Genomic DNA, 15,113 nt, shown 5'->3' with positions numbered 1-15,113 from the left:
AAATAAATTCTAAAACTGAAATCCTACACCACCAGCACACCCTACTGGTTACTTTCATTACATGAAACTGCTAGGGATCTTTTCTAGTCTCGTAGACATGCATATCTAACTACTGTTCTGATTTTAGAAAATACAACACACCAGCAGACATCAATGAAGCTGAGCATACTGATCTGAACCTCTTAAGTATAGCATTTAATTCTGATTTTCCTACCACTCATCTAAGCAGCTGTCTGAATCTGACCTACAAGTTAGTTGTCAAGATAGCAGTTTGGACAGCGCTAATACTTAACACTTTAATCTATGTTTTTGTGATTTGTTGCCAACCTCCCTCCCTCCAGCTCCTTTTCTTATTAATTGTAGTCCAGATATGTGGCTAGAGAAATGGTACATCTGATGGAGTTTGACATAGATTATTCACAGGGGTTAACACATTTCCATAGAAGCTAAATCTTAAATAAATTTGACAAATGAAACTATTACTGTCTTTACAAAGCTTCACCAGATTACTCCCCTGCCACAGTCTGCAACACTCTGAATTCACTTTGTCTTCACTTTGTCATAAGTAGCTTTTTAATTTTGTTTGAATTTGAAGTTATTGTGATAGCCCAGAAAAAGCAAGTGTGTGAGCAAAAGCAGCACTGCAAATTTCCCTATCAGATGCCAGACTTGTACAGTACTTAGTAGTACAGTCTCTCTGTACCTCAAATATTTGACACACTTCCTGAAAAGGTTAGGAAACTTCATTTTTATCAGTTGTTTTTGCTGTCTCATATGCTGAAAGTGTTTAATCTACAATCGCAAGAGATCACTACAGGGAATGGGAGTCTTGAATAAATTCAGGTTGTCCATTAACTGAGAAGGAAAGAACTGAGACCATCCCCACACCTCCTAATATACAGGCCACACAGAAACACTGGGTAATTAAGAAATTATTTTGACCGCTACATAGTTCGACTCAAGTTGTAAGGAATGCCCCCCTCTGTGCTCTTTTTTATCCCTGCGTATGCCAGTTGCTTGAACAACCTAGCTGCTATTCAAAACAATTTCATGAGTAAAAAGTGTATTGAATTTTGCTGACTGTTATTCTAGAAACCACATACGTCTTATATGAGGCTGTCAACCTTACCTTCTTTGGCACAGGCTGTGTCTATACTATGTTTCTTCACTCGATCGCTACAAGAATGGGAATCTAATTCCACAGTCACTACACAAACAACTACCTCAAAATATTTCCACCTGCCTATAAAAAGCTGCCATTTTTCACAACCTAAATTCTCCATTAAAAGGATGACTTACTGAATGATCTTGTTTTTCAATAAAGTAATGAAATATTTGGTACCCTAAATTATTTTCATATTCTGCCTTCTCCAATAACAACAGGAGGAAAACCAAAGAATGAAGTAGAGAGATCTTTAAAAAATACCTATTTTTTTCTCCCCAAAAATCTACCATGCTCTGTTTTCTGACTCTTGCTCCTGCCTGATTGGAGTTTAATAATTTCAGCGTTTCCATGAAAAAGCGTGCTGCTATATACAATATCTTATATGACTATGTAGTGGAATTTTCTACCCTTTCATAACAGAAATGTGGACAACCTAATTAAACCTCTGAATATACAAGCAATTTTATGATCATCTGTTTTTTGATATTGCAGATTAAAATATTGAAAACTCATCCAAAAATTACCATTCTTTTATGAAACAGGTCAAGTTGTTAACTTTAAGTTAGCCATAAGGCTATAACCTAAAACTCAAGCTGTCAAAAATTACAATGATTAGTTACTTCCCTTCCCTGTTCTCACAACAGATACTTTTATTGCTGACATTAAAATTGTCACTACTTTGAGATGCTCTCTCTGTGATGAGGGAACAAGTTAAATTGTCAATATGTCTTTAGTTATAGGAGTAAACCATTTTTTTAGGGTGGTGTGGGGTTTTTTTGTGCTGGAATTTTCAGTTTTTAATTTTAAAATTAATTGCCATTTACAAGACTCTTTGTACATGTAAATAAAGAACACTTCTATCTTCAGTGATGCTTTCTAATGGAAGCCTATTATGGAATGAACATCTAAAAACATTTAATGAGTGAGGCAACATAAGCTCATTTAAAATGGGGTACAGGCATTGTTAATGTAATTGTGGTGGCTGTTTCAAGATTCCAGCAGAAAGCTGCTACAGTTAAGGGCTCGTAATATATTTGCATTCTCCCAAAACAGTTAAGATTCTGTGTTTCATTTATAAATAGAGGTTTCAGTTATTTCAAATTTAGAGTTGAGATCTTAGCAAAAGCTATCATACACAGGGCTAGATATATCTCTTGTGAGAGCTCTAATTATAGTCCTATTATTAAAAACTAGGTTACAATACTTTCCATTGCTATCATTATGTACACCCTGCAGAACTTCATTATTTTATAAATAAACTACTTCTGAGGACAAAGAAAATTTACTCTGAATAAAATGATATTAAAGTAATACACTCCACATTTTAAAAGTTGCTTTAAGTTTCAACTTATTGCATGCCATTTAGATGGTAAACCAAGAAGTTATCACTAAAGAAAGTCTTACACAATGTCTATGATTAGAACGGGAATAACACAAAGGTCTCTTGGATTAGATTCTCCCATTTCTCCTATACTTTTAATTTACTAAGTGTTCATATCACAAACATTAAAAGCCAACTTTGGGGCTCTCTTACTGAAACAATGATTTGCTTATAAGTGAGTCAAATACTGTAATCTTTAAAGCACAGATTTTCTGCATAATCCATCTTCTGGCTAGTAAAAGGAGTAGGAATTAGAAACCTGCTCTTTTGAGAAGCTGTAAGAGACCTTTTGCAAATGCAGTTTACCCAGTTTTTCCATTAACAGCACCCTACTCAACCTGCCAAAATAAGTTTGAAGAGAGACATGGCCTCACCCATAGCAACTGTAATCTTGCTGACACTTATGCTAGCTTTCCCTAGACAACCTTTCACAGACTTCTTTGGTAGCACTCCAAAGGTTTCTAGGTTCTGCACATCATAGACAGAAAACTGCCAAGACAGTGTGGTTGAAAATTTGTTATGTTTTTTTTAGGGACACGACTCCTTAGCTTAGAGGTAGCAAAGTTCACTGCTGAACTCAAGGCATCTGAGTCCAAAGTAGCTACACGTGATCCAACTAAAATGTCACTGAGTGCATGGCCAGAAGGACTACTACTTCCATACAGGCCTGAGATTCAAACAATAGATTATTTTTTTTTCCCTAAATTAAAATCACATGTGTGTTCTTAAGTTATGATGATAATACATAAATTAGGAAATTATTTTTCATTAATTTAGAGCTTCTTATATGAAAAGCATTAATTTTATTATTATCACTAGTCATGTGAAAGCACCTTGCAAATTTCAGTGTTTTGAAAGCTCTGTCTGAGAATAAATGTACTGAGACATGGGTACTCTAGACACTGAATTTTCAGGAAAGGTATACAACACTTGGGGAGGCAATGCACTATAGACCCAACAGAAATGAAGATTTAGAACATTTAAAACTAAGCTTTTTCTTTAACTACATGCGTAGGGGGTTTGGTTTTTTTTTTTTCCTATAGAGGATAGTGGACAGGTGAGAATTGTATAAACGAATTTCATTCAACCGTAAATATTTTACAGTTAATTAATGCCCTGGATTCCACTGTTCACAAATAAGAGAAATGAGTGACATAATATATTTCTCTATCTTAATTCTGACCCTGTAGGCTAATCTGTTCAAGACAGCAACTCTAGAACTGCAAGGAAGCGAACGCAAACCAATTTTACAATGAAAATAATTTACCTAACACTTTTTCAAAGCTAACAATGATGAGAAATCACTAACCAGGAGCAGCCTGTTAACTGAAATCAATCCCAGAGCTAGAAACAGAGGCAGACTTGAACCACTGAAAACAAATCAGGAGAAAAGCAAAGCTATAGATTTCACATGGAGATCCACTTTTGTGTTTTGAAGGCTGCATCTCCCCAGATGTCTTGGTCTTTAGAAAAGGGTGAAACACCTTCCCAGGGCAGCACACAGATATTAACTACGAGCAACCACTCATGCTAAAGTAGAATGCAAGCAGGGTCTCCTGTACTTCGGTCCTGAAAACCCTAGAGAGAAATAAAGCTTGCACAGTATGTGACTGCACTGAAGAGCAAACCATGCTTTCTGCATCTGTACCACAAAGGCAGCCAGCAGGTATTACTTAGCTTAGAAGACATATGTGATTTCCAATTTCAGACCAAGTATTCTGGTGTTATGCATAAAAAATTTGTAGGACAAGTATTTTGTCCAAGATTTAAAGCTCAAGGTTTTTTGGTAGATTGATTGTTGAAATAAAAAGGCCCTATTCAAAATACAGGTGACACATGAGGCAAACAAAATCTTGTGTTTAGGACGTTTTCCTTAGAATCCAAATGAAGTCATGGGAGATTAGCAGTTCTTCAGTATGTTTTATGAATGCATGTTCACACACAAGTAAAAAGACTATTTATGGAATTAAAGTAATAGGCAACTAAAACACCATTAAAGTATATTCCACTGAACTAGAATTGGAGGAAAGACATCTAGATCCATTGAGAACACTGAGTCAAACCATTTAAAGCATCTTCTGATCGGTCGTATTTTCTAAACCTTTCATAATTCTTCTAGTTCTTCTGCAGACTTGCTCCAAGTTTCCACAGTAGTTGCACTTTGCTATTACATGAAACAACCATTTCTGAGAAAGCAGTGGTCTAGGAACATGAGATTTCCTTTAGAGATAGAAGCAACAGTTACGCTTAGTTTTCCATAACTATCTCTGTGACCATAACAAGGCCTAGATTGTTTGAATTTTGATTACATTTCAAATTACTTTGTATCAGACAACTGCTGCTGGGGTTACTTTTTCATATGTGGGACACCAAGACAGTAAATTACTTAAGCTAAAATGTCACTATTGCCAAGTAAAGTAAAATAATTACATCTTTCACTTTCTATCAAGAACTTCCATTACCACAGCCATAATAAATTTGCCTTGGTTATTTTTTTTTGCATTAATATCATGTTGCTGACTCATTTTGTTTGTGATTCATCACACTCCCCAGAGCTTTTCTTTGCTTTATTATTGCCAGCCCAGTTATTCCCCCTCTGTATGCATACATTTTACTTCTTTCCTAAATATAATACTTTACACTTGACTTGTAATTCATTGATCAGTTTGAGACCATTTGTTCAAGACTGTATTTCATCCTGATCCAGTCCTCCAAACCGCTGGACATCTCTGATGTAAAGATGCTGAGCACAAATGTGAGCTGTCTAAATCACTTGAATCACTATTAGAAAATGCTCCAGAGCACAGAAAATTCCTGTGGGACTCCCTGTTGGACTGAACCACTGCTAAGCATGTTTTTCAACATTATGGTGGTCATATTCAGATTATCTTACTCCTTTTTTAATGAGAAGAATCAGATGGGGCACAAAAGTCAGACTAAACAAAAGATATATCACAGCTACTATTTCATTGTTATCTATCGCCAGATAAAATGACAGATTATGGGAGTGATTTAGTGTATTACTGGCAAATACAGTTCAGTAATTATCCTCCAGGAATTTAAAAAATGTTTAATCAAATTAATAGTTTGAGCTAATTTTTTCCTGTGTATTAAAGATAAAATTATTATATAATGCCAGAGGGGCTTCCTTTAAATAAGTTAGATATTTGGTCTTTTTTCCAGTACATTTGAGATCTTTACCATTCTCAAAGATAATTATTTCAAAACATATTATAATTGACTTTCATAATTTGCTGACTGGATTACACCTCATATCTTTGACCTTGCTCCTCTCTAATTCACATGGTTTTGTTAAATTTGTGGTTGCAACTAGCAACAAGAAAATACAAGCCAAATAGAGGAAACTTTTCTGTATATTAGGAACATAAGAAGGGAAATCAACAAACAGTAATACACCTGAATTAGTAGTTTGAGAAAAGGCAAAGTAAATTGAGGCAGAGAACATTTTGAGAAGAGGATGGCTTCTTACATTTCAATCTCTACCAAAATCAAAGGAATAAAACTTGGACATTTTTATAACAAATCAGTCAACTGCATTCAGCAATATCTGAAACTTGTAACTGTTACCTTGAAAATTAAGCTTCAGTGAGGGAGTATCATGGTTTATTTTTTTAAAAAAATATACAAAACATATTTTGGTTTATAAATAAATAAAAATATTTAATTACCTTAGCAAACTGTGCATTTATCCATTTTGTGAATGTTTTCTTTTGAACATCTTCCCGTTCATCTGCCAGAGAAAGTAAAGCACTTCATTAGAATTATTCAACCAAATATTACAATATTATTGTTTAAAGCTTCAGTCTTGGTTTGCAGTAAAGCTACTAATAATTCAGACACATTCAGGGCACCTATTGGATCTATTCTGTCCTTGACAGTTGCATCAACATATTTCTGAAAGACTACAGGTTCCCTTCATAGTCATGGTTTATGTCCCTAGCTCATCTCAGCCTTCCTGTGGTTTCTTTTCTCCTGCAAGGTAACATGTTGCAGCAGGATCTGAAACATACCATTCAAAATTTATTTTCATATAAGTATAAAAAAACATCCAATGGTTTTGGCAGCCGGAAACTCTTCTACAGCACTTTTAGAAGAGTACTTGTAATAACTTCATATGCACATCCTCAAATTTCTTGAGGAAGTGAAGTCTTCTGAACCCCAATGATACTGGTCCATTGCCAGCCCCTGACATATCTTACACCTTTCTGCCTTGCAGCTATTTACCTGTCAAAATTTGTTATATGTTTTCCTTCCAATGGAAACTACGAACAAAAAAACCACCTACACATTTGTTCAGCCATATATGACATTCCTTTTCAATTCTTTAATATGGAAAACATTGTAAAGAGATATGATTATCTTAGGCCTTGATTTCTGTATCTAAATTATAAGCACAGTCGATGCAGAATGGAACTCGACACACAAAGGTACAATTCTGATGTATTTTTTATAGGTGGGAAGAGAAGAGAAAGCCTTTGAATTAGAAACTCATAAGCATCTGTTCAAAAAGTTCTGTTAGGCATCATCCCTAAAACAGTACAGAAGTGGAGACCTCTTTGTATGACAAAGTCAAACCAAACTAGAATTAAAGGACGTGTGTGGAAAAGGCTACAGAAAGCTTATACAAAAATAATGCTCACTCAATGCTCCCTTTTGGTTTGCAGTAAAATTCTCTGCACTTTTAAATAAAAAGGGATATTAAATCACCATCTGAAATGTTCAGCAATTAATAATGTTAATGGATTCAGCTGAATTTGGAAGGCAGGTATGGACGAGCTACATGAGAAATGCACAGCATTAATAATGTACTTTGCTTTCCCTCCCACCACCCCTCCAAGGAGAAAAGACAAGGCAAATCTTTTTTATACAAATATATATTTTGTTCTTATAACCTCACCTCTATAGCACTTTAAAATGCCTTTTCACAACAATGTTTTCTATTCTCAACAATACAATATACTAAGGAAAAAAATAATACTTGAGTTTGTAAATCTACTATTTCATTTAAAAAAAAGCAAAAACAACAAACAACTGCATACAGGAAGGAGCATGTTCTAATTGCTTTCAGATGATCATGGGTGAAAATATTGACAATGCAATAGTACTACTGGAAACATGTCATAGGAGTCAAGCATTACAGACATTCTACCACTAATATATGACTATTTCCTACAATAAACTTTCTAGAGTTCTACTGTTGTCTATCCCAGATAATGCTGCTTGCTTCATCCCTTGAACGTGATATTTGAATAGTTAGAGATTCAACAAAAAGTAACAGCATGTGCTTTTGGTATTAAATGATGTTAAAGCTGTTAAAAAATTTATTTTTCCCCAGAAGCACCACTTACTTCTGTTGACTGTTAGTAAGCTGTTTATTATATGACTTGACTTATTCCAGCCACGTGCAATACACAGAAGATGGGAGAAGGAAGATGGATTTTGTTGGCAGAAGATACGTATTCAACATGATGTTGTATTACAAACTACTTCAGCAACTTCATATAAAAAAACACATGTAAAAAGTTACTTCTGTTTAATCATGTCTGATAAAAACACCAAATGCAAGCTTAAAATGGGTTAGAAGAGGAGTATGTGGTATTTAGCAGGGAAAAGGATAGGCAAAAATGCTTCTTTCAAACTGTTTAAACTTCTACTTTTCCACCCCAGGCTACTTCAATTGCATATTCAGTAACAGTGTGTGGGTTTGGGTGTCTTGGGTTTTTTTCCCCACACAGATATATGGCAGAGATTAAATGCTAGTCAGCAATTAGTCAGTCAATGTCCATCGAGCTAATAAAACCAACATCTCCTCAGGAAAATGAGAGTTAAACTCACAATTTGAATGTTTGAAACTTATGCAAAGTTCAGTCAATGCTCTGCTACCTTTGCAAACACAAATCTATCCCACTGCTGTTATCTTTCTACAGAGATCATTTCAAGCACTTTTATCTCTAGGTGCTTGCTCTGACAAGTTTATACCACAACAATTTGTTAGTGACAGCCTCCTAACCTAAAAAAGAATCAATCTTCTGGTTATGCATGGTACGATTTCCCCACAGTAAGCATGATTTGTTCAAAAAAGATGTCCTCCTAACCCAGATTTATGGACTGAATGCTAGATGTGAAAGGTGAATGACATTTGTCTGGGTGCTGAGAAATGTGCCAAGAACACTCATCTGCCACTTTCATAATGCTGTCTTTAAAACTGATCCTTCAGCAACGAGCAGATTAATGCTCTTGTGCAGGTGTTTTTACTGAGTCAATAAGAATAATCAAATGACCAGGCAGGTAGTTCCTTCAGCTGTTCAAAAGTAATATAGTATGTTTACTTCTTTCAAGCTGGAAGAATTGCAGAATAGCATACTGTCTCCAGGTTAAATCTAAACATGAAACACTGCAAGAATCCTGAATTCCTTTATCGCAATATAAATGTCATCACTTTCCACAGCAAAAGCATGCTTTTCTCAAAATGCTGAGCATTGAGTGCTATAGGCTTAACCTCCTTTCTGTAGGTTATCGACTCAGAAAATTAACACATTCAGGTCTATAGAAAGCCTCCCAGGGGAAAAAAAAGCAGTAAAAAAAAAAAATAATGACCTGTGCAATTTATCTGATTTTCATGAACTAGAGCCTCTAGTACCACAGAACAGACCTTGTTTTAACTAGAACACATTCACAAATGGATCTCACAGTTCTGATATATTTCTGGTAGGATGAACATCCAGCTTTGCAGCTGTGAATGCAAACCTCTTTTGAGTTAGCAAACTGTACATTTGACTTTAAAAGTATTATTCCAGGGTAGAGTTCATGAGGAAATTATGGCCGGGAAAAAAGCGTAGTATTAATGGAGCTAATCATATGGCTAAAGACAGTTCCAAGATTTAATCAGGTGGCAAGGCTAATAGAGACAAGTGGTACACTGAAGAATGCTTAGGAACATGCGATCAGAATTCAGCAGAACAAAGATGTTATTATTAATGGCAAGTGGTTACCAGACAACTTTCCTAGATACTTAATAAAGCAGTTCATGTTTGCAACCTGCTACTCAAATGAAATTCCCATCTATTTTTCACCAAAAAAACCAGCATTATGTTGTCATCTCTTAGTAAACTACACTTACTACCACACTTATTTTCCCACCACCCTCCCCCCGGAACAATAAACATATTAAAGAAAAAATGGCAACAGGAAAGGAGGAGGAAGGGGTGGGGGACATTTGCCATTTACAACATTTATCCTCCAGAACAACTGCTATGTGTACTGAAGCCCTGCTTCCCGGGAAGCGGACAAACATCCCCTGCTGATAGGAAGTTGAGTACAATATATTTTGTTTTCCTTTCCTTCCACACACTTGATTTTTTGCTATTGCTTCATTAAACTTCCTTTATCTCAACCCATAAGTGTTTGGTTTGGTTTTGGGGGTTTTTTTTGGTTTTTTTTTTTTTTTTTTTAATCTTATTTGCTCCCCACCCTATTCTGCTGAAGAGGAGAGGGCTAGAGCAGCTTGGTGGGCACCTGGCGTCCAGCCAAGAGCAACCCACCACAGTCCTTTTTGATCAAACAGGGTCACCTATAGCACATTGTCCAGGACCACGGTGAGTCCGTTGAGTCTGGTTTTTTATATCACCAAGGGTGGAGACTCCACAGCCTCTCCTCTTACAGACTGTAACATCAAGACCACATCTTCCTTACCACCTGCAGTCTGCCTTCCACATCTGTGTGTACTGTTTTCCAATGCAAGTGGCTTAGGAAACTCTTCACAAGACTAAGCACAGCCCATTTCTGAAAATTAGAAGGTATTCAACAAAAGTGCACTGGCACTTCAGGGGTATGGGAAGCAAGCCATACCCTTAGATTGTAAGATTTAATTTGAAACAAACAAACAAAGCATTGTCCTCACAGTGTCAATAAAACATTACATAATGTGTAGATTATTTGAATCACTGCATAGATAGGCAGTGATAGGAGGCTAGGTTGTGTGATAGAAGATTTTATGTAGTCTTTAGCAAGCAGTTCCATCACAGTTTGGAACATAAACAGGAAAGAAGGAGGCTTGTCTTATTCTGTTACCCAGCGTTGCCTTGAACTGTGTTAAACAATAATTTAATAGCTATGTTTTGTCTTTCAGGAACACAAGAAAAAAAGAAAGGAAAAGAAAAAAATATTCCCATATACTACCTGAAAACTTTGAAACAAAGTGTTAAGGAAGGTGTCAATTCCTTCATTCATAGCAACTGCAGGTTCATCAGAACATTGCACTTTGGAGAATAAAACCATTTGAAATTGCTATTTGATTTTCTAGCAGCCAAACAATGCAGATTTAGAAAAGGCCAGGATTTGCTTCACTGAGTGGGAGTGAGTACCAGCAATGGTGGGAGTACTAGGAAGAAAAGAGACCACAGATAGTTACATTATTGATACTCTGGCTCCATCGACTCACTATTCTTAGAGATTTCCAGCCCATTGTTACCGTACTCTGCCAGTAACTACAACTGCTGAGAAATGTTCCCTTCCCATTCTTGCTTATCTGAGGGGGGAAGAATAAATCAATACAGTACAATGACTGAATCATATTTGAGTGGACTAGCTTTGATTTTTAGTCATTGATGTCATCCAAGCCATTCACAAGCTGACATGAAATACAATAGACTGCTTTGACAGCCAGCCAATGATTTTAAGTCTTTTTCTCTGGTAAGGCAATATGTAACATGCAATTCTTTGTCCATCTTCTATAAATATACTGATGAGCATGTGTTGACTTTATCTGAATACTGTTAAAATTCACTGTTCCCTATGCTACCGCTTGAGACCTTACTGTGGAACCTAAGTCAAATCACCATAATCAGAACACCTCGGGCTTCTCAAAACACTGATGAACCTATTCAAAAGCTCAGCAGAAAAGGGAGACTTCAGCATCCAGAAAACCCTCATTAATAATAAATTATTTTTTTTTTAAAAAAAAAAAAAGTACAACTCAATCCTCTGTGAAGTAGTGTATCAACATTTTCTGAGGGCATTTGGTACAATTCAAGGCAAATTTAGGAAAGAAGCAGGGGTATTACTATATACCAAAAAGACTTAATGTCAGCTGTGCTCCCCTCTACCCCTTCCTTAAAATACAGGAGCTTAGCAAGACGGATTCTGTTTGCCGCTCAGGGGACAGAAGAGATAACAGCTATAAAATCCAACCAACAGGTTTTCTACTGAGACCGTAGACCTAGACTGAACTCCAGGCTGAGAAAGTCTTTTATTTTTCTCATTTCATTAAGTCAGCTGGAATTGTTCTCTCATTATAGATGTTCAAGGAAAACTGTTTCTTGACTTTTCTCCTTTTTTTTAATTCTTTAAGGTGTTACAAATGTTTATATAAGCTCTCATTCTTCTGACCTAACTTTGCCTAATTAGCTATTTAGGGAAAAAACACAGAGCATTTTTGAGAATGAATATGGACATCATGGGGTAGAAAAAGAGCTGGAGCAGCACAAATGATAGAGAACACAATGGACTGCCAGCCTGGAACAGAAGGAAAGACAAGAAAAGAAAAGAAAACAACAACAATGAAAAAAGATGAGGAAGGACAGGGTGGAAGACAGAAAGGAAGGGAAACACTTTTTCCCTGGTTTGGGGGGGGGGGGGGAGCGGGGAAGGGGAAAAACACATATGGAGAAGTCAAAGTAGGATGGGAAAAGGACAGATTCTGGAAAGATAAAGGGATGCAGCATTGGTTATGATGTCTGATAGCTGCAAGATCATATGCAGGGAAGGAGTGGATCTGAGCTAAAGAATGACCCAAGCATGTGCAGCTGTGTGATCTGCCTCCCCAGGCCATTAAGCACTTAAAAACCCCACAAACCAACATTGACTAGCATCCAAAATACCAGCATAATGCAAACAAGCTACATATGATCCCTAAACCAATAATGGGCACCTGTGAAACGCACACGTTCATCTAGGTTTGAACAAATTCATGTTACTTGCTGCATGTTTGTAAAAAACACCCCTACTGTGGTCATTTCTCACCCCTTTCCCCTAAATAAATTTTAGCAGGTACAACTCCAAAGACAAAAGCAGGAATAAAACTCCAATGTAATTAAAAATAAAATAAAGAAAATAAAACGATTTTCAGTTCACATTTTCAGAACATTTTAAGTATACACAACATGGAGTATTCAACTCCAATTCATACACTGGTAATGGTATTTCTAGCAGTGGGTCTAGTCTACCTCTGGTTTACCACATGCAAACACCCTTTGGGAATCGATCATAGTTCTTCCTGTCTATGGATTTGACACAGGAGGAAGGAGAAGAACTGCTAACAGGCAATAACCTTTCTGAAGGGCCCCATGGGCTTGTTGTTGTCTTCTTGCTGGCTGGCTGTTAAGCGGAGCAGCTAATGACTTAGCTGTGTAGATTGCAAAAAAACCGAAGAAAGCATCAATGGACAGAAAAAAAAACCTCCCCCCCCACAAAAAAAAAAAACACCCCAAAAATATATATATAAAAAAAAAGCAGCTTCCTAAGACTGCCATCCTTCTGATTTTGTATAGGAGGTAAGTACTCTCTGGAAGAGGGCCCTAATTTCATGTCTCTTGTCATCAATGGGGTAAGGGCATGGGAACAGAGTAGCAGTGCTTTCCTTTCCCATCTCACCTACCACCACCCTGGCTGCCAGGACACCCGCTTCAACATCCGCCCTTGCCCTAGGAGAATATTACGGCTTTCAAGAATAAGGACTTGAAATTCCGAGTTTTGAATCACACTACCAAAAATACCCTGGTCTCCTAGTTATTGACAACTTTTAAAACAGAAGTTTTACTGGTTTTGTTTGTTCATTTCCTTTTAATCTTCTATAACTGGCAAATATTTAGGACCCAGGATGTTTTTCCCAAAAGGAAATCACCCCTAAATAAAGTGCAACCTTAAAAGCACCAGTATTTCAATACATTTCTTTGCAAAAGCTAAATTAATTCTAAAAATTAAAGAACAAACCTATCTCTGCCTGAGAAGCTGGTGCTCAAAAGGGAAAGTGTTCAGCTTATGACTTAAGTTATCTTTACATGGAAATACATAATTATTAATTTGGATATTCGGCTATGTATTAGCATTGCCCCCTTTATTTTCTATTTTTTAATGTCATATACATATATTGACAAATTAAAAGTAGACAATAACATATTAAAAGAAGCACATGGTATTTTAGCATCATCCTATCATTATAATCATTAAAATAGTATTTTCTGAATACCACAGATGTTACATTACACCTCAAAATAAGGTAATGTTTGCCTTCACTTAAACCCCCATGATGGTTAGAAATGCTATACCAGCTGAAACCACTGCAGCTTTCTTGAACTTGCAGAATATTGTATGATTTAAGTACATTATCAACATTTTGGCAGTCAGACACCACTGAAATCATGTTGGCAGTACATCCAAGTACCTTGAAAAAATACCAGTGAAGATGATTTAAAAGCAATTTTTTGTTAAAAGCAGCAAAATGCATTTGCAGGATAAGTCTGCTTACTGCTATAAACTATACTAAATTCATTAAAAATTCAGAAAATTTGGGGATCGTTACAAATGTTAGCAAAATGTGAAATAAAAGTAGGGGGAGCTGATAGATACTAACTTCATCTTGTCAAATAAGCCTATTTGGGTAAAATGACTATTTCTTAATGGATTATTTTGAACAGAAGTTTTTATTTCTGTTCTTGTTTACAGATAAAGGAAGCACAAGTTAAATGCTACTGATACATCATGTGATGTTACATAAAATCAACAGCTACACCTTTTGTCATATAGATTTACTACTACTATTAATGTTATTATATATAAAACCTACTGTAACTCCACAGCCTAAAGCTGCAATTTTTAGCACAGCTGGTAAAAAATACTTTGATCCTTTCATCTCTGAAAGACAACTAACGACTTGGAAGGTCTGTCAGCAGAGATCACGCTCTGCTTGGAATAAGGAAGCAACCCCATCTCTGGCTATTGGTCTGACTTGGACAAAAGGGTAGAACCTAACTGACATTAAAAAAAGCAATAATAAAAAGGTTTAACTTGTTTGAAGGAGTGACTAGATGTGATAAACAGATTAAATACGACTGTGTTAACTCCGGTTTCAGGTGTTCTTGCTTTTAACCCATTTTTGGGAAGCAGAATCAGCTAACTTCCCCCCACCCCCTTCCTTAGAGCACATATGTATTTTCATACTCCGTTCCTTGCGGAAGAAGGACTAGGGCTGCAGCGTTAGGACAGATTGATGGGCCCAAGCAGGTAGCACGACAGCAGCAGTCCCTCTGCAAGGGCTAACATACAGCCAGCACCAGGAAAATCCTCATCAGTTAAAGACTAATAAAATTGGTTTGTGTACACAGCGTGTTTAGTGACAACTCATGGTAAGCGCTGTTACTCCTCTGTACCGATGATCCGAGAAGTACTGAAACTAATTCAAAGTGAAAGCAAGTGCTCTCACCTCAAGCCGGCTAGAAGCGAATCCCAGCGTTATAAATGTGCCTGTCAGCGCTGTGGGAAAAGTTACGT

The 15,113-nt window shown here is 36.5% G+C and overlaps 1 protein-coding gene across 9 annotated transcripts in view; it reads right to left on the bottom strand.

Moving 5' to 3' along the window:
• DMD (dystrophin) overlaps positions 1-15,113 on the bottom strand; it is a 1,095,710-nt gene that overhangs the window by 971,842 nt on the left and 108,755 nt on the right. For all 9 annotated transcript variants that reach the window (XM_037376983.1, XM_037376984.1, XM_037376980.1 and 6 more), the window contains exon 2: positions 6,236-6,297. In XM_037376983.1, coding sequence (XP_037232880.1) covers positions 6,236-6,297 — 62 coding nt within the window. The remainder of the gene's footprint in view (positions 1-6,235; positions 6,298-15,113) is intronic.

Source organism: Falco rusticolus, chromosome 2 (assembly GCF_015220075.1).
Source record: "Falco rusticolus isolate bFalRus1 chromosome 2, bFalRus1.pri, whole genome shotgun sequence".
NCBI classification, from domain to species: Eukaryota; Metazoa; Chordata; class Aves; order Falconiformes; family Falconidae; genus Falco; species Falco rusticolus.
The sequence above is the reverse complement of the archived record's forward strand: the minus strand, read 5'-3'. Positions and strand labels throughout refer to the sequence as shown.